Below are 27958 nucleotides of genomic sequence, written 5' to 3' on the forward strand. Positions count from 1 at the left end.
GACTGGAACCCTCAGGGCAGAAGATCAAGGGGAAGGCCACGAGGAACATGGAGAAGAATTAAAGAAGCTGATATACAGAGAAGTGGTAAGACCTGGAATGAGATAAAAAAGTTGGCTCAGGATAGAGAAGGATGGAAACTGTTTGTCTGTGGCCTATACCCTGACCCAGGGTGAAAAAGGCAATGATGATGATGATAATATACACAAATACATACAAAGAGACCACAGGCCGTAAGTCTCCAAAAATCAGAAACAATATGATAATTAAATTCCAAAGGTCATTAACCTCTCCCTTTCCCCAGCTTTTCAAACCCTTACCCTGCACATTAACAATAAACAAACGAAAAGAATAAATAATAAGAAAATAAAAATAAATCAAAAAGACAACAAAAACAAACAAACAAAAAAACAAACAAAAAAAGCAAACAAATAATAAACAAACAAACAACAAAGCAAAACCAAACCAAAAACAAAATTAAACAAAAAACGAAACAAAAAACAACAAAAACAAACAAACAAATAACAACAACATCAACAACAATAAAAACAAACCAACAAATATGAATATCACTGCACATAGGTTGCAAATTTAAATTCCTGTATCTTAATATTTCTAGATTTCGTTCTCATTTCATTCATTTAATTTATTTAATTGTGTGTTTGTTTATTAATCGATAGTTGGCAAAACAAGTAAATAAATAAATGAGTGAATAAATAAATAAATAAATAGATAAATAAATAAATAAATAAATAAATAAATAAATAAATAAAGATGGGTGGGTTGGTGGATAGGTGAATAGATGAAAGGGTGATTGATGAATGAGTGGATTGACGGTTAAAGGATTGAACGAGTAAATTGGTGGATGGATGAATTTTTGGATAAATGGATGGATGGATAAATGGATGGATGGACGGATGAGAGAATAAAAGGGCAGTAAGTTATATAATCAACTGGATATACTAATAATAGTAGTCCATTGTGTTTTCTCACACCTTGTCTTGATGCATGGGGCTCTTATTGGACCTCCGATATCAGATTATTAACCAGTTGAATGCCGTACTCTGGAAAACTCGTATTTTAAAAATTTGGTCAGAAAACTCGTCCTTCAAATACCGATTAATTCAAATAACCCTCATATTGGCAAAAACTCTCAAACCTGGGACTTCGCGACGTTTTTGCCAGGATGGGAGTCATTTAAATCGATCGATATACATTTTTATATACGAGTTTTTCTTGAGTAAACTAGAGCATTTATGTAGCGCAATATCCACTAAGCTCAAAGCGCTTTACGAGGGGTCCCTGACCAACAGCAACACGTAACATATAGAACGAAACATGACGCCTGTTAGGCGATAATATTACATTTTTTTCTGACAGAGACAATGTTGTTAATGACCAGGTACTCATTTTACACCTGAGTACGGTGAGAGAATGATAGTAAAGAGCCTTTTTCCAAGGACTCAGCTATGCGCCGAGCGAGGCTCGAACCCAGGCCCGTCCGTCCGATCCGAAAGCGAGTGTCATACCACAAGAAGAGGTTAAAAAGATGGCAAGAAAGAAGAAAGTCCACATTTCAATAATAACGCCGGAGTAAAAATATCGAGATAGAACGAAGATGAAATCACTCAGGCCTTTGTTATTGTTTTATGTCTATAGATAGTATGCGCTTGGCTAAGAAGCTCACAACATTACAATCCGGATGTATAACGGACCAACACACAAAAGTATGTGTAACCATGAACTTTTATAGTCTGGTTCATACAGTTTAGAGAGAAGTACTCATAAACGTGGATGGCAAAAAAAAAAAAAAAAAAAAAACAAAACAATAACAAAGGCCTGAGTGATTTCATCTTCGTTCTATCTTGATATTTTTACTGTAATCAACACAATCTCGTGTGAGTGGACCACGCACAGTAGATTGGACTATAAGGCGAGCGTTCACACCCCTATGGGCGATAAGTGGTTTTGTTTGCGCGTGAAAAAACAGCTGTGAACCAGAGACCATGGGCATGCTATTGTCCCGCTGAGTGCTATTGTCATTTTCCCTTCCTAATTTCAGCACTAATTTACCCCCGTAATGAAAAGTAAAGATATAGTGAGGGAGGCTAATACAGTGGGTTTGTGAATAAATCTTCCAACGCTTTGGGATTGTGTGTTATCATGGCTATTTAGCTCACGCAATATGGGAAATTATGTGTCATTTTGGTGGTGCGTGAGTGTCATTGTGACATTCTGTAGTACTCACCTAATTAGAGCTATTACATATTTTATAGTTACATTACTTCAGTTACGTCTGCATATTTTAGATTGGTTCCAAGTATTATGTAATTATCTTTAATGGCATCTGGTTTGAAAGCTAGTTATCCGTCTCCACAAAATAATATGCCATTCATCTACACACCAAACCACGCCTTATAGATGATAATAATATACAAGCGGTTTTGTACTTTGATTGAACGCATTGGCTTTCGTGCTGCTCTTTGCGGCTATGTGGCCTAGTCGTATGACACTAGCTTTCGAATCGGAAGATCCTGGGTTCGAGCCTCACTCGGCGCATAGTTGAGTCATTGGAGAAGGCTCTTTACTCACATTCTCTCATTGTATTCATGTGTAAAATGAGTACATAGTCTTTAACAGCGTTGTCTGTGGGAATAAATTGTAATATCGCCTAACAGGCGTCATGTCTCGTTCTAAAGGTTACGTGTTGCTGTTGGTCAGGGACCATTAAGTAAAGCGCTTTGAGCACGTTTAGTGGAAATTGCGCTGTATAAAAGCTATGGTGAAATGTTCATAAAACATATTCTTTTTTATGTCACGAAATAATCCATGGCGCACAGGAATGAAGTGATGCTTATACAAAATTAAATGAAATCACTTCTCAACTGAACCTGGGATAAATATATATTATATATATATATATATATATATATATATATATATATATATATATACATATATAGATAATTAGATAGACTGGCAGGAGAGTAAATAATGGGAAATCGAAGACAAATACACACATATAGATCAATAGATAGACAGCTAGATAAATAGATAGATAGATGGATATATAGATAGGTAGATAGCAGATAGATAGATCGATGGATAGATAGAGAGACAGGCAGACACATTGAGAGAGTGTGTGTGAGAGAGAGAGAGAGAGAGAGAGAGAGAGAGAGAGAGAGAGAGAGAGAGAGAGAGAGAGAGAGGGGGGGGTTAAAAAGCAATAACCGATGAGATGTAGTTCTCAAAACACCAAAGAGCATATTTTCCCCCCTCAAATTTTAGCAATAATAGTTTAATCTTGCACTCTCTTTCCATTTTTTCTCACCCTATTCATTTATTCGCTCTCGTGAAAATTTATAATAGGCAATGATTACACAGGACATGGTAGGTAGAATAAGTAAACCCCTTATCCTCCAGTCCTTTTGTTTACATTCACAGGTACATAGCCGCGAGTCATTGGCTCCCATGGGAAACTACTCTGCAAGGACGACCAATCAAATTAGCCTTTTATTTCTGGGGCCACGGCAGGCTAAATTTATCGCGTAGCACGTGGAAATCTCGCCCTGTTTGTAATGAAGGAGGTGTGCGCTCGTGGTCAGTTTGTTTTGGTCAGGGATTAGAGACGGATCAAATACGGACAGAAGGGGGATGAAATAAATTGAAACTCGAGCTTTACTTTACTTACTGTGTGATACCAGAGGATTTTTGCTGTGTGTGTTCAAGTTAAACGAATTTATTTCTCTGATCAAATAGGATAATTTTTATGGGAATGATCTGTGACTGTGAGAGACACGTTTTGTTTTCAATTTATGTGTTATGATTATGCGTTGTGCATTGTGAGTGATTTTCTCTCACGGTTCAAAACTGGTATTCTCTTCATTGTTTTTTGGTAAATTTATGGTGTTGCAAATTTCTGAAATTAGATTACTTTCAATAAGACTGATCTATCTTCCTTATTTAGATTTAGACTCAAGAATAGCACACCCCATACATCGCCATGATAGTGTGCGTAAGTAAGAATTTTACTCCCTGAAATTTGATAAACTCGTCAATGTAAAATACCAAAGGATATTCTCATCAAATTGAATGGATTTATTATGGTTGTGACTCATGCATCTTACCTATCCAAATCATCAATATTATGGATTTTACCTATGCACTGTGGTAAGTAACTCACGATTCAATCATGATACGAGACCAATAGTAATTTCAAACTGAAGTAATAAATATCGATTCTACCTCTCAGTCAAAGGATCATCAATAGTAGATTCAGACTTGCCAACGAGTATGCTATTGCGTATTATCTGCCGTCTGGTAGGCTAAATTACAAATTTTTCCCGACAGATACTACGCTGTTAACGACCGGGTAGGCATTTTACACATGAGTATGGTGAGAGAATGTGACTAAAGAGCCTGATCCAAGGACTCAACTATGCCTCACTCTGAGCGGGACGCGAATGTAGGACCTTTCGATCTAAAGGCGAGTGTCATACCACTAGATCACATTCACATAGCCACAGACTTGCCAACGAGTGTTTTGATAAGCAGTTTTGTCCAAAATACGGAAAGATGGGAAATATTTCAAAAATTGGTACCATCTATTGAAATTGTGTTTTAATGTGTTTTCACATAACAAAACTCCATAGTCCAATAAATAAATTGACAGCACATACAAGAATTGGAATACATCAATTTATTAAGACGTTTACTTGAGAGCGGTTTTCATTACGTTGACAACAGACGACGGTGTGTTAAAGATGAAGAAAGAAGAAGACTGCTTTCTGTAGCGTTAAGAAGTCAGCAACAATTGCTTGTTACTTTTTTGTATAAGATGCGCACAAAGTACTTGTGACAAAAGCAAGCGATTTTTAGAAGTGGTCAGTGACCAGATGGGTAGCAAAAAATGATCCCAGTATTGTATCCTTGTGTGATTCTGTACGCATTACCACCCGATTCAGATTGAATAAATATGGCATTTACGGATAATGTGAATTGGTACAATAGGTTGTCCTAAAAGGCGACTTACACTGTGTGAAATTAAAATGCGGTTTCATATGACCCGTTGAGAGGAATGAACGCAGCATTGAGCATGGTGAATCAATGAAAATGAGCAATATAAACTTGCTCATTTATACATATGTTGTTTTTATTTTTTCTCGAACCTTGGTATTTCTAAAGCGTTTACCATTCAGTCAGCCTGACCCACGGGGCGTGTGTTGTCTCTGAAATGACCTGTAGGTGTTCAACACCAAAAACTGTGCACCCATCCAGGCATATTATATCATATGGTGTGTTGCTGTTGTATAAAAGTAAGCTCTTGCGACTCCAACAAGACTTTATGTCTGCGGTTTCGAGCAGGCGACTAGACGCCTCAACTTATACACAGTTTCCTTTGTCCATCTAACCCTGATCGGGTTTCTGGATGGGTCTGTTAGATCCGAGATAAGACGGAAAGTTCTTTGAAACTGACAAGCGTCCTATCTAAAAGGAAGCGAGCAAATATTACTGGTTATTCAGCACCTAGCGTCATTATCTAAAAGGAAGCGAGCAAATATTACCAGTTATTCAGCACCATTGAATCCGGGATAAACTCTAGTTGCGTTCGTCTTATAGCTTTAAATACTTATTTTTTCTTGTCATAATATATATTTGTATCGAGCATTGATAATGAAAAATCAAAACAGCAAATAGACCCCCCAAAAATGTGTTTTATGCCTTCTTAATATTCTATTTTGTCTGTATGAACTATAGGAAATGCTTTATTGGGCACTTTGTTCATATTATTTACTTCACTGAACGTTGTAAAATTGTCATTTGGTTTGGACTACATATATATAAATGTAGTACAAACGCAATAACTATTTTTATTATGGTCATTGAAGTTAAAGCAAATATAAAAATGACTATAATAATGCTTCAAAAGACAAGCTGGGGTTGTATTTTTGCATTGAATTTAAGATCATGCGACATTTCTGGTTTCTATTGGAAATGCATTCATTCATAGCCTTGTCGCCAGCTGGTTTTTGTTTTATTATAACAAATAAAGCTTTATTGTGCTAAAACTGACAGTGGCTTTGGATATTGATCAACATTGATATTAAGTAAGTGAATCGGATTAATAGACCAGTCAACTGGTACGCTGGAAAGACACGTATTTAAAGTTTTGGCAAAAACTCGTCCCTCAAATACCGATCAATTTAAATGGCATTCATCTAAGCAAAAACTTAAACCTGGGACCTCGCGATATTTGAAGGATGAGATTTTTTTTTTGCTTTTGCAAATTTTAAAATACGTGTTTTGGGAGACCTTCCATAAGCAAGTATTCTTGTTCTAGTAGGGCTTTTGGGAGAGGGGAAACTTTTTTTTTTAAGTCTCCCCCTCCCAAACCCCCTACAATAGAACTTCTATAGTAGGGGGTTTGGGAGGGGGGGGGGGGGGAGACTTTAAAAAAAAAGTTCCCCCACCTCCCAAACCCCCTACTAGAACAAGAATACTTGGGTTGTAGTAGTTTATGGAAGGTCTCCCCATGTTTTTCCGGATTGAGGTTATTAGAAATAAAGCAGACAACAGTAAGATTCTGTCCTGTTTTCCTCCTTTCGTATCATTGAGTACACATTCACACCTGCATCGAGTGGAGTAATACATGTTCCTAGGTGGACAGTTTTTGTTACTGATCCAGTGCAACCGGAACGACTGTGCATCTCTATTCTTTGTTGTTTTTTGTTTTTTGTTCTTCCAACGCACAAAAAAGTATTTTTAGCATCCATAAGAACATTGATTCACGTTATGTTATGGATAAGAGAATGAAAGCAGAATGGCGGAGAGAGGTTGAGAATGGTTCGAACTCTTCTCCAGTTCCTCCTTTTTGTACTCATGGATGGGTTTCCTTTGGCTTCCTATTTTAATTGTCTGCTTTTGTTTGGCACTTTGAAACTTTCCTCTTTGTTATCCTTTTTATAAATTATTACGCATGTATTAAAATTGTATTGCTGTACTCTATCTTTTATTCATTTTTTAATTTCGCAGGGTATCATCAATACTCTTCTGGATTTTGTCAATGATGCTTGATGTAAATGGTAAGTAGCTTGGATCTTTGGCAGTGGATCTCTCTCACAACATTCATATGCCGTGTGTCTGCTTGCGGTAAAAAACAGTTATGTTGCTTACACAATCAATTAATTGGGAAAAGAAATAATACTTTTTTCCAGAGTTTTATTACTGATCCGGTGATTAACTGAACACTCATAATATCGCTTGAAATGTACATGGGTTTACTTACTTACTTGTCTTACTTTCTTCTCGTTCTAAATTATACTTTATTTTATGATTCATTCAATAAATTTAAATTTCATGTTCAGAAATAAATATCTAAATAATCCCAACATCCACCAACACATAAACACACGCCCGTGCTTTTTATTAAGCCATTTTACTAATTAGAGTACTCGACACATCAGAGGCAAAGTTTTTTTTTTAATTTTGGACAGAGTTGAAATTTTTAAAAAAGTATCCAGGTGATTGGGTAAATGGCCTGAAGAGGCTGGACTTCGCAATATACCAGCATCTTACCGAAAGGTAGCAAGCATTCGTTACTGTCCGATTGAAACATAAAGTACACATTGGAAATAACTCCGGTTCGATTAACTTTACCTATTCCCAAGATTTAAAAAAACAACTATTTTTTGTGTGACCCGCTTGAACAGCTCTAACTCCTCGGAGAGAAGCATCGAAATATCATGATTGACGCTTCCCTGGATCTTCAAAGGCTTGTACAGGTAGCATAATTTTTTCCCGTCGCTATATTATAAATGAAAATAGTGAACTTGATGACTAGCCACCACCTAGGCGATGCCTTTTCATGTCAAATAAACCATGATTTAAAGTTTATTCTTTAAGAATAAAAATTATTTTAAAAAGAAAGAAGGCGAACTCCTTAAATATTTGCCATTCTTGACTTAATTACGACAATTCCGTGGAAGCATAATTTTTTTATGGATCTCTCTCTCTCTCTCTCTCTCTCTCTCTCTCTCTCTCTCTCTCTCTCTCTCTCTCTCTCTCTCTCTCTCTGGTCATGATTTCGTTTAAAGATTTGAGGTGAGAAAGGTGATGTAAACGTTCCCCCTCTTTACCTTAAGTCTGAATAGTTTTATATATTGGATGAAGCAAATCAGTGACGACGATGACAGTAGACAAGTTGGTCATGAGGTCATCGAAAGTTCTGACTTTACGATGCACATTCTTTTCTCTGATCTCTTTTGTTGTCAAGGTGATATCCATTGGGAATAATGGATCCCTTTGATCAGGGCTGGTCAAGTGGTGTTTCTTTTTTTAATTATAAAAAAAAATACATGATTCTGATTCTGACGGCACTAATTAAGTAGTTCAACAATATTTGTTTTTTAACTCTATCTTTCTATTCCTATTACCCATCTTGTGTACCACCTGTTTTTCCCCCATACATGTTTCTACCACAAATCAATTTGCTTATTACGGCTATTATTTTTTTTCTGTGCGAACTTTAATACTCCCCCCCCCCCCCCCCCCCCCATGTTCATCATTCCACGTATCTAGCTTTTTCATGGACTACAATTATATCACCGTAGAAACTACCGAAGGGCCACACAAGTACCTCTCTACTACTAATTCTCAATTATACCACCCACCCGCTCAATCAATTTCCCTAACAATGCAATCTCATTGCCAAAGGGTAAATTAAATCTACTTTGCACATGCTTGGTAAAGAGCAAGCGGCGAAACTTTCAAAGATTCAAAAGACGTCCTCTCTTCAGGTGAATTTACGTTTGTTTGCTTATAATCGTCGGATATCTACCACTTCCGTCATTATGACGCAAAGTTTATCTCCGATAATGTCTATGTCAAGTTTACATGGATTGAACAAGAATTTTAAGTTTATCGGCTCTATTCCTTATCGATTGTATTTTTCTTTGAAATAATCATGAAATAATGAACTTGTTGTCCTTTGAATTCGATAAAACACCGACAAGTTTGCCCACGTTCAATTTTCATCTGAAGTCCCGCCCCTCTTCTCTCTCTCTCCCCCCCTCTCTCTCTCTCCCGTCCCCAAAACTTTGTGCTAAAAATATGGAACGGTGTGTGTGTGTGTGTGTGTGAGAGAGAGAGAGAGAGAGAGAGAGAGAGAGAGAGAGAGAGAGAGAGAGAGAGAGAGAGAGAGAGTACCAGGCAAAGCAGATATAAAACCACAAGGGGAAAAAAGTGGAAAAAAGGTAGATTCCGTTAGGAGGCTGGTTTTTCGGGATGCTATTTCTTTTCTTGTATTTTTCTTAGTGTTTTGATTGGCACTGTAAGATTCACGCCTTTTCAGATTTTGACAGCTCGGAATTTTTTCTCCCTATTTTCATTAAAGAAAAGGGAATGAAAATAGTAAAAAGTAAACGCATGGTAACCAGTGACATTTGTGTTACCGATTTGCCGGCTACAGGAGCATTTCTATCTTAGATAATGGTCCGGTATACAGCTCCAAATATTTAACTTAAAGAGACAATGTGAAATTTTAAAGACATTCAGAATCGCCAATAACGGGTTGCTTTGATGTGCCTCAAAGAGGTTATCAATCTGCATTGATTCAATTTTACAACTCACGAGAACTTTGATAATTCCCCAATTCAAATTTAATGTAACTGTTGCTGCTCGAAGCTCGAAGAAATAAATAACAATGTGAAATTGAATGTAAGCTTCAATTTAATATACAGATAAAATGGACGTTTCGGGTTTCCCCTTTATCAACAAAACAGGATGAATGAAAGTGTCTGTAGTGTTTCATTCATCCTGTTTTGTTGATAAAGGGGAAACCCGAAACGTCCATTTGATCTATTTTCGTATATTAAATTGAAGCTTACATTCAATTTCACATTGTTATTCAATTCAAATTTATACAATTAGATATTCATGAACGCCTTACTAACCCTACTGACCTGCCTGATGTCACATGACACTCACACTGACTGGGTTTGATTGTGCTTTTATAGCCATTCATAATATGTAATTATTACCAGGCTTTAGCGTGATGACATGAATGATGATGTGTGTCAAGTTGCTAATGGCACTTAAAGGCAATTTACAAAACATGCGACTCCTAACAATATAGCCATCTATTCATGTATAGTTGTCAGTTTTTATATAGGGTATTACATATGACTAGGTCGTGTAGCCTTGAATTGGTGTTTGTCATAATCTTGACACGAAATCATCATCGTCTCAAACGTGGCGGGATTATTTTTTAAAAAACATGGTCATTTATATAGCGCAATATCCACTTAACGTGCTCAAAGAGCTTTACGTGGGGTCTCTAGCCGATAGTAGCAGTTAACATGTAGGACGAGTCATGATGCTTGTTTAGGTGATACTAAAATTTTATTTATGTACTAAAAACGTGAAATAAAGAGAAAAGTCTAACACCTCGCTTGGTTTAAATTTTTTAGGTTTTATTGCGGGCAATGGATTTCATTTCGGCATAAAAGGTTCCCGATAGCTCAGTTGGTAGAGCACTCGCTTCACACGCAAAGGGACCGATTCCCTCCTCTCTGACAACTCAGCAGTGATTTGGTTGCGGTGTCTGTTATACCTGGCAGAAAGTACTTTGCAATAGACTGGCGTCCTATCCAAAGTGATTTGGTTGCGGTGTCCGTTATACCTGGCAGAAAGTACTTTGCAATAGACTGGCGTCCTATTCAAAGAATAGCGAGCAATATATTCCGGCACCTTGGGCCTATTGGCTCTGTAGGACTTTATCTTTTTTTTTTTTTTTGACACGGTCATAATATTGTTTTGAGACCTTAAGTCATCTATTTGTGACTTCTCTACTCAAAACGGTATTATGTCGAGGTGAACCTGATGTTTCGTATAGAGTTTTATTCTCTACATTTTAAATTGGAATTAGAATGGTGCATGTATTGAGAGAGAGAGAGAGAGAGAGAGAGAGAGAGAGAGAGAGAGAGAGAGAGAGAGAGAGAGAGAGAGATATTCTCTAATTGGGAGAGAGAAGAGAGAGCGAGAGAAAGAGAGAGATTCTCTAATTGGGGGGGGGGGGGGGGGGGGGAGAGAAAGAGAGAGATTCTCTATTTGGGCAAGAGAGAGATTCTCTTATTTCGGTGGGGGGGGGGGGGGGGGGGAGAGAGATAGGGATAGAGAGCGAGACAAAGAGAGATATTCTCTAGAGAATGAGAGAGAGAGAGAGAGAGAGAGAGAGAGAGAGAGAGAGAGAGAGAGAGAGAGAGAGAGAGAGAGAGAGAGAGAGAGAGAGAGGAGTTTCTTAAACTTGAGAAACTTTAAATTGCCTATTTTTAATTTTTACAAAATTTTTTTGGAACATTTTGACGATCAATCCAATTGTCTGCTTACTGTTCATTCCGACATAAAACCAGATTGACGCTGTGGGTCACATTTGTACAGTTTATGGATGGTGGTTGTGACATCTGGGCCTGTTGTCGTGTTTCTATGGCACGAGAGTTTCGTTAGACATTTCAATGGGTGTCAAAATCTCAACAAAAAACCTCGTTTGTGGTGAAGCTAAGAATGAATAGAAAAGCTTATTTTACATGCGGTATTTGCTCTTTGAGGAGTGCATTTTTTTTGGTTTCACCTGTATTAGTGCAAAATCAATTGAATACTTGTAATAGTATGTCTAATATGCCGCCCGTGTTGAATAGTCTTTTTGTCTTTTATAATAATATAATAATAATAATAATAATAATAATAATAATAATAATAATAATAATAATAATAATAATAATAATAATAATAATAATAATGATAATAATATTAAATAATAATAATAAATAATAATAATAATAATAATAATAATATATATAATATTATTATTATTATTATTATTATTATTAATATTATTTCATTATTATTATTATTATTATTATTATTATTATTATTATTATTATTATTATTATTATTATTATTATTATTATTATTATTGCTGTATATTGTATGATTTATTTTGTTTTGTTGTTTTTCGTATGCATTTTCTTTTTCTTCCTTTTCATTTTGTTTTATTTTTTTTCTTCTCGGTCTATAATGGCTTATGTGTGACTTTCGTCTGATCCAGTCAAATCGGTCTGTACATAATATATGCAGGTCTGACATCCGAATCCACTTATGGGCCTGGTTTAACATTGTTGTACTGGACAATATTTTGCGTCATTTTTTAAAGATTCCCATTACAACAATGACCCCATAAGGAATTGGGGTTATCAGACCTGCAAATAAGTGCACGTCGAGTCAAATTAATGTATTTCATCTTCTTTATGTTGTGCATGTTGCAAGACGGGAAACTAATACTTCGTTTATTTTATTTCGTGTACTTATTTATTTATTTATTTATTTTGTTTGAATGACATCCAAGCAACAAGCTCGATTCCGATGTCCAACATCCAGTGATATTTTGTGTTTCATGTCCAATAAGATACGGAAATGGCACTTTGGATAATTTTGTTATCTTCACAATCATTGAAGTGCAGCACCATGATCAGGTTGGAACGATGCTTTATGACACCCCATCTTGGGAGTTTCACCCAAAGAACGCTCTGGGAGTTCGTTCAGTTGGTTGTTTAGTATGCATGTGCATGGTCAATGTGTGGTCGGTTCCGGTTCCGAGAGAATTCTCCCTGTGTGAAGTCGTGAATCTTCTGATTTATCTCTCTTGCCTGACATTTGACCCCACGGCAAAGGATAACCCTATAATAGTCACTCGATTCCACCAACTCGATCACACGAAGCGGTCAATTTGCGGTCATTTTTTAGAGCTGGTCATTGACTCTTCATCTTAACCATACATCTTGACTTAGAAACGAATATTTTTGTGTTCGTGGATAGCTCACACGGTAGAGCCACGCTCTCACCTGCCAGGCGGAGTTGTCGTACCAATAAAGTCGCAGGTTCAAACCCCACCACCGCCGCGAAAAATTTTTTTATTCTCTATTGTCTTCTGGCACTTTTCTACTCACTTCATATCTTGTTGTTACCAACATAAGTGCCTGCTCCACTCACTTTTCTGAATTAAAAATTCACCCCATACACCGGAGCATACTCAATGTCTCAATCGTTTCTATGTTATATGTTTGTGATGAGAATATTGGCTATTAAGCTTAACTGCTGGTCAAAATTACTTCGCGATGGTGGCGAACGAATCGGCGATCTCAAGAAGTGGATGAGAGAGGGATCTAGAAATGACTTTGGGTTTGAAACGAATATTTTTGTGTTCGTGGATAGCTCACACGGTAGAGCCACGCTCTCACCTGCCAGGCGGAGTTGTCGTACCAATAAAGTCGCAGGTTCAAACCCCACCACCGCCGCGAAAAATTTTTTTATTCTCTATTGTCTTCTGGCACTTTTCTACTCACTTCATATCATCTTGACTTAGCCTAACTTTATTTATTAGCGTTAAACAGTCAACTGCCGTGCTCTGCAGAGAAAAAAAAACGACTCGTTATTTAAATATTGGTTAGACAACTCGTCATTCAAATATCGATCGATTTAAATAACCCTCTTCTTGGCAAAGACTCTTAAACCTGAGACTTCGCCAAAAAAAACCCACAAAAAACCCCCACATACAACGCATTATACATGTCTAATTCTACACGTTTTAATTATTTTATTTATTTATTTATGTTTGTTTATTTCTGTAAAACTTATTGTTAACCCATAGTTGATTAATTGGTTGTTCACATATTATTCATATCCTGATACTGGGCCTCTATCTTAGTACAGTCCTCTAAATTGATTTGGCTTCTATCTTTTTTCACAGAAAACCTAGTCGTTTGCAGTTTGATTGTCGAATTTATCTATCTATCTAGTTTTGCATATTTTTATTATTATTTAAATTTCCTCTCAATTTTATTTTACGTGAGCCGCCGTCTCAATAAGGTGTTACGTCGGACGAATCGGGCCTCTGGAAGTGATTTTACAAGTTAAACAGATAAGAAATAGGAACCTTAAGTCAGATTGCAGTGAAAGAAATTTTCTTTATTCACCATCCATTATGGATGCTTTTTTTTTATAGTATGATTTGTATGTAAATAATTATAGATATAGTTTACCAGTATTGTCATCAATGAGGGCATATTGCTCCACTTTATTTATGATAAAATGCGCGTTTCCACGGAAAACGCGAAATATATCTCCTTCTTAAAAACTCTGACTTGAGACCTATGGGTCCAAAACCCACATAGCTTGATCTGTCCCGCTTAATTTTGTTTACCAAAACAGATTATTTCTAACCGTATGCACGTCAGATTACGTTCTATCTCTGGTATTGATAAATGTATTCGTCGATTCTCGTATTCTCTGTAGTACATCGACAAAACACACTTTTTAATTTTGACCTCAAATATCGATCTATTAAGCTGACCCCAACTTGTCAAATCGTCCAAAATCTGAGGTTTCAAAAGATATTAATTTTAATGTGACAAACTAATTTGTCGGGTTGGGGATTTTTCTAATAGACCGATATTTGGAGTAAAACAATTTCCTGGCTAAAATGAAAAAGAAGTGATTTTATTTTTGTGTACGACAAGTCCGATTCCATGCTGGCGTTTACCATAACTCATACTCACCATTACTCTTGTATTATGGCTTTTCAAGATGGTACAACGGCCTATAAAAATCATAACATAGTAGGAGATGTTGACCTATAAAATGAAATCCGAGGGGGGCAAGTGCATTAAGGGCACCGAGATAGGTACCTGCAACAGTATCAAAACCAGCGGGATGCATGCCTTGCTTTTATCTATTGCATCATTGTCGGTAGCGTGGCACCGTTCCTCATCTTGATTTGAGATCACTGAGATGACAGCAAGGAACTCGGGAATACTCCCTTCCGACAGTTTTATGATTCAAGCTGCCATAACGATAGGATCATCCCTCGTAACACCTTCTCTCTAAATGCCTTGATTAGAACTGAATGATGGGAAGGTAAGATACGATGCTGCCTAAAGCACGGAGTGGTAAAAATGTCGGTTAAACGGTAAAGTGAGGATTTGATTCTAAAGCAAAGAGACATAGAATATATATTATGTATGTATATATATATATATATATATATATATATATATATATATATATATATATATATATATATATATATATATATATATATAAATATATATTTTTTATTTATTTTTTAAATTATTTTTGTTTTCAATGGTTTTTTTCTATGACTGTAAAAGGAAAGCAAGACAGAACGCGCGTGTGTATATATTCAACTTCATGTTCGTGTACATTTCATCATATAGCAAAGGTATATTCTCTTCCATTTTGTATTGTTTTCAATATGTGGCGCTCTTTTTATTCTACTTTTTATAGGAAAGATAATGTGCAGCTCAGAGGGGGGGGGGGGGGGGGGAGAGAGAGAGAGAGAGAGAGAGAGAGAGAGAGAGAGAGAGAGAGAGAGAGAGAGAGAGAGAGAGAGAGAGAGAGAGAGGGGGGGGAATTGATTTTAATATCTGGAATATAACTGATCTGGATTGGTCGTGTGTTGCTCTTTTTTTTTCTTCTAGATCTACTTAATAATCTTCTTGTTCTTCTTCTTATAGACCGACCTCACCTGTAGTTTATCACTACCGGATTTTGTTTTGTGTTTTCTGTGGGTTAAGGTATTGGCTTTTTTTTTTCATCTGCACAGTGATCGTGCATTCACGCAGCAAAACAAGCTGTGCAGATCTTAGCCCGCAAACGGTCATACTTGCTGTCTTATATAATCAGGCAAATGTATTGTTTTTATGTATTTATTATTTGAACTTTTTTGAAGCATTGAATATTTTGTTTATTCATCTTAACAACGCCACTACCACATTATCTCATTCGTCTGTAGTGTTTCATTTATCCCGTTTTGTTGATAAAGGGGGAACCCGAAACGTCCATTTTATCTGTTTTCGTAATTCATTTGAAGCTTACATTAAATTTCACATTGTTATTTATTTCTTCGAGCTTCGAGCAGCAACATTTACATTACCCTCTATAAGTTTGTGAAGCACAAACTTCCAGTTGGCATCCAAACGGATTGGCTGATTGCCGGTAGCGTGCACAGTTATAGTCTTGACAGGTCCAGATATCGCTGAATGGTAAGATGCATGATGATGATTGGTTGTGATGGCTATACAGGATTTAATCTGGTCTGTGGGGCCGGCCCATCGTCATCTGCAGATACATTAATTATCATTTATTTCATACACTTTTATCTATACCTGACTGCGGAAGAACTCGGAATTCAACGAGAGCGCTCTGAACCATCAGTTTTGGGCTTGTTGCTGGTATTTATTTAATGTTTTGGTTTTGTTTTACAGGGTTCTAAGAATTGCGGACTTTTAAAAACTTTTCTTTTAATCCAATGTTTCTATTTTTTTACATCTTCTCGTGAATGTTCAGTGGTTGTTTCAACGTCCATTTAGATGACGCTCAAGCATGGGTCAGTATAAGTTACAAATTCTGAAACAAGTATCCAATTGGGCTAGTTTTGGTGTATAGGCGAATAAGGCTCAAGCAGTGCAATTTTGGAGCCCACTTAAAAATTGTCACTAAATACCCTATACATTTATTATCCTCCGCATGTTGCTTGATTTCCATTGCGTTATTATCAAAACTAATCAACCATAGACTGACCTTGGCATCGCAAGTACTTAAAATAATCAATTCAATCGTTTTACATCGCATGTTTATAGAGATCATTCACAGCCACACTTACAAATTCCTTCCCCTCGGAACGCACACATACACACACACCTAAATACAAGGAAACACAATAAGAACAAAGAAAAAATAACCAACAGAACAATGTAAAAAAAAACCCCCAAAAAACTGAACTCCTCAACTTTGACTGTTCGTAACATCTCATTTTTTGTTGTTGCACTTTTACACCTGACCGCTCACCTAATGTCATGGAATTCCTGATCGAACAAACACATTATTCATAACGCTATTCTTTTATCCGTTTATTTATTTGTTGTAATTTTTATCTGTTTTCTTTTTCTTCTTATTTCACACACTTTTTCCCCACCATACACGAAGTCGAGGTGCACTTATTTTTAGGTCTGATAACCAAATTAATTTTGGTCTCATCGTTATAATGAAAATCTAAAACAATGACGCAAAATATTGCCCACTATCTACAATAATGTTAAACTAGGCCCATAATTGCGTTGGATGCCAGATCTGGGTATATGTACACGAAGTACAAGTATGACCTACTATGACACAATCCATCATATTTATCTCATTTCCATCTTATCCAATTAACTCATTCATCCTTTTTTCACCCATACAAGATTTCTCTTTCCTACCGATTTAACATGCCTGGTCAGTATGTTGTTATTATTGTTATTTTCCATTGATATGTTATGCATGTGAACGCATTCGGTTAAATAAACACCTCTCTTGTGTGCACTGAGGGTGTGAGTGTATATTATATTATAGTACATATATCGAGTGTACATACATCATATAGAAATAGAAAACTAAAGTAACAACTATCTTGAGAGCTGGATTAATTGACCGTGTTAGACCAGCTGGTTAGCCTGGTGTGGGCACATGGTGAGATGAAACACGAGCATGCAGAGATAATTATTCGTACTCACGCACACCCGTGGTGCAGTGTTTTATTAAGCATCTGGCGCAGTGATATCGATATGCCATCTTAATGATATGGTATAGTTTGGATCTTGCAAGTTGTTTTGTTGTTTTGTTATTTTTTCGTTTTGTTTTGTTTTTTAAAATTATTATTTTTATTTTATCTCTGATCATATCTATACCTGGTTGCGTTGATGGGGGCTTCTTTTCTTTCTTTCATTTATTTATATTTTTTTCAGAAAATATCAAATAATGTTTTTATATAGCGATTTAGAAAAATAGACATTAGCTATTTTCTCTATCTCAACCTCCCACCGCCCCTTCCCACACACACAAAAAAAAAAATTGAATTGAAAAATAAATAAAAGACACAAAATAAGAACCTTTTATTTAGAAAATATGATATAGATAGTCTAAAATTTATCTCCTAATTGTTTCTGTAGTTACATTGCCAGATTGTTCTTTCGTTTTAGTATTTATTATTATTATTGTTAGCATTATTATTATTATTCTTATTATTATTATTATTCTTATTCTTATTATTATTATTATTATTATTTTATTATTATTATTATTATTATTATTATTATTATTATTATTATTATTATGTTATTATATTTATTATTATTCATTATTGTTATTATTATTATCATTATTTTATTATTATTATTATTATTATTATTATTATTATTATTATTATTATTATTATTATTATTATTATTATTATTATTATTATTATTTATTATTATTATTATTATTACTATTATCTTTTCTTCTTTTTTTTTTGTCTCTTTAAAATAAATTGGGTTGATTCTTGTCTTTTCTATGAAGTTTTTATTTTTATATTTATCATTAAAAGGAACAATTGAATTGTGACTCGATGACCAATCCAGGCGTATTAGGTACGATCTTAAAATTATGCTAGCATTGCTGGAAAAGATTTTCATAGAAGAATTACACTTATTTCCGTTATTCCATTCCCTACGGTTTGATACATACGAACCGAATAAGTACGGAGGTGTAAGTCGTTTCAAGAGGGATTTCAGGGATCCGGCCGAGGGTAGTTCAGTCATTGTTCTATAATCCCCCATTAACTCGTTAGCAGATTACCACGAGGTCTGTCGGTAACGCCTCTGTGCCTCCCAGTCGTGGACGCCTGGCACACGGGTGGTGGTTGTATTGTATGGTCCTCGCGGTCCTCAACATGTCGATTCGTGAGAAAAAAACCGATGTTTCCTTTTAGAAGAATATAGAACAATCGAAGTTGACGTCACTCAGCTCTTCGTTATTGTTTTCGATGGGGATTTTAATTATTAAGAGTTCTCACTAAATTATATCAATCAGACTATAAATGTTAAATAACATAGTTTTGTGTGTTGGTGGCTGGCGGATGTTGTGATAATTTTACATAAACGCGTCGCAACAATTGGTTCCACATTGTTTTACAACAAATGCTCCTTGAAATAGGGATATCAAGTCTAGAAATAATATTATTGTGAAATGCATTGCCTGTTTTCGAGGGAGGGTGATGGAGCGTCTTTCCTTGCACAAGTATAATGACTATTTTCAATAAAATACATGGATTATGAAAGTTCGTGTCCCTTTCTAGTCAACAATACCGATCTGCCGCAATTCCAAGCTCGCGGGATTAATACAAAAAATATATTTTTATTACGTAGAACAGAACAAGTCAAAACACAGTCCATTTTTTGTCACTTGAAATAATAAATCATTCCCTATCATGCTGGATTATCCCTCTTGTTGAATTTCCTGTAGTCTTTTTTTTTCTTCTCTATATCACTACTCTCCATGTGTGTGTGTGTGTGTGTGTGTGTGTGTGTGTGTGTGTCTGTGTGTGTATGGTGTGTGTGGCAATGTCACTTTACACAATCCTCGGTTTGAGTCATTCTTAAAATTGGTTAATCTCGTTTGTATTTATTTTTTTTTTGTCTTTTTTATTTTTTCCGCATTCTAAAAATGCACGTAACATTTACTTTACTGTATTTGTTAATTTATTTATTTATTTTTATGATTATCATCGTTATCACCATCATGTTCATTATTATTATTATTATTATTATTATTATTATTATTATTATTATTATTATTATTATTATTATTTTTATTTTTTTTTAATTTTTTTTTTTTTTTTTTTTATTATTATTTATTTATTTATTTTTTTTTAAGGGGAAGAACTTTTAAACGCATTTTACGACGCCCCAGTTTCCTTCTTGTGGGTCATATCATGCAACCACAATTGTATTCCTCCCTGTTAAAGTTGGAAGTGAGGTGTCATTTTGTCTAATGCTTGTGCGCTATATATGTCTTGTCAAATGTCCAGTCGTCAAGTGTCATTATCTGATCACATTTTCCTGGGAATGGTACAATCCCGCGTTGCTGGGGCAATGACCATATCTTTAACAATTTTGCATACACTAGGTTTAACGTATCAGTGGTATGGATTATCAACTATTTGTTTACGATTTCCAACGCTCCACGAAATTGTGCCGTAAATCAAGCCATTGACTTACAAATAAGACTTTTAAGACCTTGAATCTGTCATTGCTTAATAGATCCGATTGTTTATAGTAAATTGATGGGTTGCAAATTTCCTATAATTTGTCTGCGATTTGACCACTATTTAATAATAATATATGTCATTTTAAATGACCATAATTTAAGATATAAATAATTGTCGTGAACACTGATATATTATGTTTATGCTAAATTTTCGGAAATTGCACACGCTGCTACATCTTTTAAAATATGTTTCAATATACACAGACTCTAGTTTGACTTTGCATGACCCGAGGAAACTATAATAATCATCACTGATATGACTCTCCACTTCGTGGCGATATTAAAGAGTAACTCTCCTGTCAACTTTGATGAGGAAAAAAACAAATCTCAAACAAATTTGAAGTCTATGCCAATGAAGCGTTCGATTGAGTCATCCTCGTAGATCATTAGCCTCTGGGATTGATCAAAGGTAGGGATTATATTATTTGAAAAATAAATGTAACACGGGTATTCTAAGCTGTGCAGTATAGAATTCATGAGAGCCCGAATTTATTAATGCAACGTTGATGGTATAAAGAAATCAAGGTTGCACGCTGTCTATTCTTTACAAGAGTTTCCCCCCCCCCCCCCCAAAAAAAAAACAAAAAACAAAAACAAAAACAAAAAAACAACAACCAAAAACAAAAAACAAACAAAACAACAAAAAAAAAAACAAAACAACAAAAACAAAACAAAACAACAAAAAAAAACAAAACAAACAAAAAAAAAAACAAAAAAAAAAAAACCCCAAAGACAACCCACAAAAACAAAACTAATAATAAAAAGATAAACAAAAAACAAAACAAAAACAAAAACAAAAAAAAATAAAATAAAAACAAGCCAGCAAGGCAGTCTGTTGAATTTCATTAATTTTGAAAAATAATGACCTCATTGGAACCGTAAGTAAAATAAGCAAATCCAACAAAAGTAAAAGAGAAGTTGCCTAGTATTGGAGACAAGGTGAACACTTGAGATCAAACAAGATACAATAAACAAGGAGATTTACGAGTACGACAAGGCTCTATTTTTTTTTCAGGTCAGAATTAAAAGATTAAGGAAAGGAGTTAGTCAGTGATAGAAAACTCGTTTTGCTGAGAACATTTGGATGTCCGTAAGAATTCTTTGTCCACTGACACACGACGGGTCTTAACGGACTTTGCCCATAAAATCCACATTAACTGTTACCATTAAATACACCTCCCTGTAAAGCCCGCTACTGTTTTTCCCATAACATGTAGCTCTCTATTTTATGCTTCTTTATATTCACAGATCTTTCTATTATTAACCCCCAGCTAGAGTACGATGTTTGTCATTTAATTTTCGATATACAGTGTTATTTAAGATAGAGCCAGTTCACGAAGAGTCACATATAAAAGTTGATAATACCAAAGAACCCAAATAATAATTGCTTTTAGTTCAATTAAATGTATTGGAAACGCCAAGAACGTGAGACCTGCATACATTTTAAAAATAGCGAATAGTATGCGTTGCTTGCTTATTCGTGGCAGATCATTTTAAACTCCTATGCGTCCAATTAACAATTATCAGTTAAAAATAAAATTAAAATACAATAAAATTCCCTTTATTCATCTCAGTGGGGTCTATTCCAATGGAAGACTTACTGGAATAACCTAGGCGCCAGTCGCAGAGCAGCGCAGCTAAGTGAGTTAGGACAAGGTGACTTGCTCAAGGCCACACAGCGCAGCTGCGGTTGATCGAACTCGGTACCTTTCGGGTACGAAGCAAAGACCGTACCGCTGAGCCACGCTTCTCCTAAAGAAAGATAAAATAACTTAGCATTGGATAGTTGGGCTTTTTTGCTTATTTCGACTGGAGTATGGAATGACTGAATTTGAAGTCACTCGGCTCTTCTTTGTTTTAAACCTCCATTTTGTTTGATTCAAGCTGGGTGGGGTTCTTGACCTCCCATAATGGGCAGGGAATCACTGACTATGTCTTCTATAACTCTATTTCGGTTTTCCAACTTGCTTTCTGTCTTTGGAATGAGATTACTTGGTGTTGTCCTTTCCTTGGGCAGGGTCCCTGGCTGGGAGGGAAACAGTCAAACGTATAGATATCGTTTTGGGAGGATGATATTGTTTTTCGTTGTAAACCAACTCTCAGTTATGTATTGTTTTGTGTGTTGTTTTGAATGTGTAATAAAAGCATAATTTGAGTGTATTCCTCTTAGTCTGATCTTGTGCTTGTGTCTGGATGAGCTTTTAGGTGATCTCAAAGTACACTGATGGTGTGCACTTGGAATCTATATCTGTCCCCTATTTGAACCTATTCCCCCTGGCCTTACTCATTCTTGTATGCTTTTAAGTAAATCTAGATTTTTTTTTACCATCCCATTTTCTTCCTTTCTACTGGCGCTGAAATGACCTAAATTATGTGTTGCAAGCGCCGTAGAAGCCTTTTAAACAAGCAAACTGTTTTTACTAAAATATCTCTGATTATTGACGCCAAAGGCTACACATAGGTGTTGGTATCACTGATCTGACCGGTAGAAATAGTGAGTATTTTATTTACATGCATAGCATAAATAGAAATACATGTTTCTGATTTTGCATTAGATATCATTGTGGAAAGGTTGTCTCAATCGTGATTAGTAAACGCTCACCACGAATGTATCCGAATGCGAATGTACACGAATGTGCGGCTATGTGGTCTAGTGGTATGACACTCGTTTTCGGATCGGAAGGTCCTGGGTTCGAGCCTCGCTCGGCGCATAGTTGAGTCACTGGAGAAGGCGCTTTACTCGCATTCTCTCATCGTACTCAGGTGTAAAATGAGTACCTGACCGTTAACAGCGTTGTCTCTGTCTGAAAAAAATGTAATATCGCCTAACAGGCGTCATGTACCGTTCTACATGTTAACTGTTGCTGTAGGCCAGGGACCACTGGTAAAGCGCGTTGAGCACGTTTAGTTGATATTGTGCTATATAAAAGCTCTATTATTATTATTATTATTATTATTATTATTATTATTATTATTATTATTATTATTATTATTATTATTATGATCACTTCTTAGGCAGGTATGCGTGCCAGCCCTCAGTCACCATATTTTTTTTTGGGGGGGTCAATTTCCTTCTCTGCCAATTTCACTTATATTTTATTTGGCAACTTTTTTTTTTTATTGTGTAATGAATTACGACATGTGGTAGCTGTTTAACCCCCGATCCTCGACCGCTGTATAAACGTAACATACCATTCCCAACTGACTCAGGGTTGCCAGATTATTTTTCAACAAATGCCAGGAGAAGACTCAAAAATGCCAAAACACTCAAAAAAATGCCAAAGTCTGTTGACTCCCACCCCTCTAAGAAAACTACTCACTTTGATAGACAATTTACTATCATATCCTGGTGGCTTGCGTGTTTTCTTTTCTTTTTTTTTCTTTTTTTTTTTAAATTATACTAAATTTCCCGTTGGGTAATTTTTTACCTACTGACTACTAAGTGGAGTGCTAAACCACTACACCACGGTCGAGAAAAGGTGTCATTTGAAGTATAATATACAAGAAAAGAAAATGCCAAATGAAAATGCCAAATGCCAAATGATTTTTCTAATGCCAAACGGTTTTCAAAATGCCAGATTTTTGGAATCTGGCATTTAAAATGCCAACTGGCAACCCTGAACTGACTTACGCCGCAGTCGTTTAAGTGTAACACACCTTTTCCAAGTGACACGGGCATCAGTTGTAACACACCCGACCTTGATTCAGTAAAAATTCCATTGTGTTCTTTATGAAATAAAAGCCGAAGTTTGATTGGTTGATATTATTAGTTTCAGCCAATCAGCAAACAGTTTATTTAAGCTGTTTGGGTTGAGTATGAAGCTAGTTTTTGACGTAAGAAATGACGCGATCAAACCCGAGTAACGCTATATGTTAGCTACGTCATTCAAACTTGCTAGGCAAGTACTGGGAACCGGTCGTTATTTCCGGTTGACCCCAATGCGGTACTAGAGTTAATCCCCAGTGGAGTTATTGCTATAACTTACGCCGGCCTTTATTCCATATCCCATTACATCAACATCTGCTTTTGTCAACCCTCGCCAGCACAACCATCACCAACCGCTTATTTCTCACATTACATAGTTTCAACAGAGACCTAGGAGTTACATTAATTTAACACAACAAAGGCCGTTGAATGAATGACCGACCGGCCACTGGTCACAAGCACACACACACACACACACACACACACACACAAACACACAATTTACAAACAATCGGATCGCGAATCGCAGGTAAGGTGGAGGTGAGGGGGGGTGGAAGGGGGGGGGGGGGGGATTGCCTCGATACAATCTACTACAACAGGGGTGGATTTTGACGAAACATTAAACCTTTTTTTTTGGTCAATTATCGCAAAACAAAATGATCCACAAATTATTTTTAAAAATCTGAAATCTGAAATTTTAAATAAATCTCAGTTTTGATAAATTTTGTCAAGATGAGGGTCATTTAAATCAATCATGAAAGTTTTCTGTCCAAAATTTACAATTTTAAAACTGTGTTTTATCAAAGTACGACAGTCCAGTGAGTGTCTACTTTTCTCTTTATAAACCTAACCTTGTTACGACCATGAACCTTTACCTGGCTTCCTGGGATAACCCTCGTATTTCTAGACTGTGGGAGCGGCTTGGCGACAAACGGGGGGACCCTAATTGCAATCAAGGTCCATGGCAGCCGCGTCACCGTCTGAAAAATCCGCCTTCCAGACATACCTGGCTGGGTTTCTCTTAGAAAAGCAGAGGACCTCCTCGGCCTCACCCGACAGTAAAGTGAAGTTAGAGCGGCTGAAATGGACGGGACTTCCTCCACTTCTTCCTCCTCCTCCCCTCTTTCCCCGATCAAATTTAGTTTTCACGGGGTTCTGATAATGGTAGTTTTATAATGGACATATTTGTGGCCCCTATGTGATAAACCGAGCAAATATACATTATAATGTTATACATTCTGCAGGTGCGCCAGAAATTTGGAGGACACTTCTCCTTGTCACTATGTAAAGATAAAGATGTGAAGTGTCTTTTGAAATATTATATTATTGTTATTATGATTCCATTATGAGCTATTGGGAAAACAGTTAATTTGGTACAATTGGCATATTATTATAATTCATACAATCCAAATCATATAACTAGTCAACCCTCTGTCGCTATCAAACAGCTACCGGACTCTGGAAATATTTTTTTAAAACGTGTTTAAAAATTTGACCGAAGTCCCAGGTCTGGGAGTTTTTGCCAAGATGAGGGTCATTTAAATCGATCAAAATTTGAAGGACGAGTTTTCTGACCAAACTTTTAGATACGAGTCTTTCCAGAGTACGGCGGTTAACTGGTTAAAAACACGATCTCTCTCAAATAATTTATGTTTTCCCACTTTCACTGTCCATCTTCATCTGAATGCTACGGTATCCGTGACTATAACCAAGGTAAATAATATCAACCGTTTGAGCATCAATTAATTAGATATCCAGAAACGATCGCTCTATTTTTATATACACCTACCTGAGCAGTTTCATATTTCTCTGGCTGTGTCTTATGAATGCTTTATGAGAGAACCTCAGAACTTGATACCATGAGTAAAATCATATTTCTAAGTCTTCTCCAAATCTAGAGTAGGATACATCAGTAAATGCCCTGTCTTTATAGGAATTTCAACATAGAACTGATCAGTACATAGCAATACAATATATATATATATATATATATATATATATATATATATATATATATATATATATATATATATATATATATATATATATAATTCTCTTTATTCATTAACAAAGGGGAAATTTGTCTTTAAGGTCTATGTCAAGGGAAGACTGGATTAAACCAGGCGTTAGCTGCATTGCAGCGCCGCAAACTGAGCTAAGGCGAGGTGACTTGCTCAAGGCCACATAGTGTGGCGAGAAGTCGAACTCGTTATCTTTCGGGTACGAAGCAAATACCATGCCATTGAGCCACGCTGCCTCTTCCAATAATATTAATAATAATCTCCATTTATTCATCCCCGTAACAAGAAATCTTAAGACTGGAATATTTGAATCTCTCTCTCTCTCTCTCTCTCTCTCTCTCTCTCTCTCTCTCTCTCTCTCTCTCTCTTCTTCCTCTCTCCTCTCTCTCTTCCTCTCTCCTCTCTCTCTCTCTCTCTCTCTCTCTCTCTCTCTCTCTCTCTCTTTCTCTCTCTCTCTATGTGTTTCTCTCTACTCCCCCTCGTCCTCTAACCCATTCACCTACCCCTTCTTCTCCTCTTTCTCCACCTCTTCCTCCTCCTCCTTCTCTTTCTGCTGCTGATGCTGATGCTGTTGCTGACCCTTCTTCTCCTCCTCATCTCTTCCCCCCCCCCTCGTAATCATCCTTCTTCTTATTCTTCTTCCCTAATTAAACTCTCTCTCTCTCTTTCTCTCTCTCTCTCTTTCTCTCTCTCTCTCTCTCTTTCTCTCTCTCTTGTCTCTCTCTCTCTCTCTCTCTCTTCTCTCTCTCTCTCTATTCTCTCCCCTCCCGCTTCTCCCTCTTTCACACACACACACAAACACACACACACACACACACAAAACACATATAAAATATATATATATATATATATATATATATATATATATATATATATATATATATATAAATAATTCATATTCCCAATAATTTTCACTCCTCTTTACAGCACTGACACACGACAGGCCACCACCGCTTATGAAAAGTAAGAATTCCAGGTTAAAGAATCCATCGGATTCGTCCACGTCTTACAAGACAAAGAAATCATCATCCTTGTCATCGTCCTCATCCTCAACATCAACATCATCCAAGTCATCCCCAAGAAAATGTTGTCAAAACAGTGGCATTTGTGTGATGGGCGTCTTTTGTCATTGTCCAAAGTAAGTTCCATGTTATTTATAAAACCAGTTAACTGCCTTACTCTGGAAGGACACGTATTTAAGTAAAAAATTGGCCAAAAACTCGTCCTTCAAATATCTATCGATTCATATGACTCTCATCTTGCCAAAGAAAAAAAAAAACAAACCTCGCGAGGTCCCGGGTTTGAGAGTTTTTGCTAAGGTGAGGGTTATTAAAACCGATCTATATTTGGGATCCCCTAGTGATAGACAGATAGATAGATATATAGATAGATAAAGAGATAGATACATAGATGGATAAATAGATAGATAGATAGATAGATAGATAGATAGATAGATAGATAGATAGATAGATAAATAGATATAGAAATAGACAGATATATATATATATATATATATATATATATATATATATATATTATATAGATAGATAGATAGATAGATAAGTAGTAGATAGATAGATAGATAGATAGATAGATAGATAAATAGATATGAAAGACAGAATATATATATATATATATATATATATATATATATATATTATATAGATAGATAGATAGATAGATAAGTAGGTAGATAGATAGATAGATAGATAGATAGATAGATAGTGTAGCGCATTTTCAAGTTATCTTCATGCTCAACGCACTTTATATAAATTTATATATTTTTATTTTAGTTAGACTATTGTCATAGCTGGTCACATCTCCTAGAGAATTTTACAAGATTGTCGCTGTATTAGTGTTAGCTCTCTTACAAATTGTTCAATTTCTATATCTATTACTGAAACACATCAAAGTATGCATAGGAGGTGCTTGGCAAATTGTGTGACAAATTATATTTTTGTATTAACATCAATCTGCTTTTCCGAGAGGATAACAAAGGGAAGTAATCTATTTTTTTTTTTGTTTAAGTTGCAAATT

The 27958-nt window shown here is 35.9% G+C and overlaps 1 protein-coding gene across 1 annotated transcript in view; it reads left to right on the plus strand.

The window, feature by feature from the left end:
* Positions 1 to 3323: 3323 nt before the first annotated feature.
* LOC144965267 (uncharacterized) overlaps positions 3324 to 27958 on the plus strand; it is a 28646-nt gene continuing 4011 nt past the window's right edge. Inside the window, exons 1-4 of the mRNA XM_078900424.1 lie at positions 3324 to 3716; positions 3966 to 4168; positions 7031 to 7080; positions 26849 to 27059. Of these exons, the coding sequence (XP_078756550.1) occupies positions 4146 to 4168; positions 7031 to 7080; positions 26849 to 27059 (284 nt within the window). The 5' untranslated portion in view covers positions 3324 to 3716; positions 3966 to 4145. The remainder of the gene's footprint in view (positions 3717 to 3965; positions 4169 to 7030; positions 7081 to 26848; positions 27060 to 27958) is intronic.

The sequence above is a fragment of the Berghia stephanieae genome, chromosome 1 (assembly GCF_034508935.2).
Source record: "Berghia stephanieae isolate SIO BIC M18660-M18661 chromosome 1, UCSD_Bste_1.3, whole genome shotgun sequence".
Taxonomy (NCBI): Eukaryota; Metazoa; Mollusca; class Gastropoda; order Nudibranchia; family Aeolidiidae; genus Berghia; species Berghia stephanieae.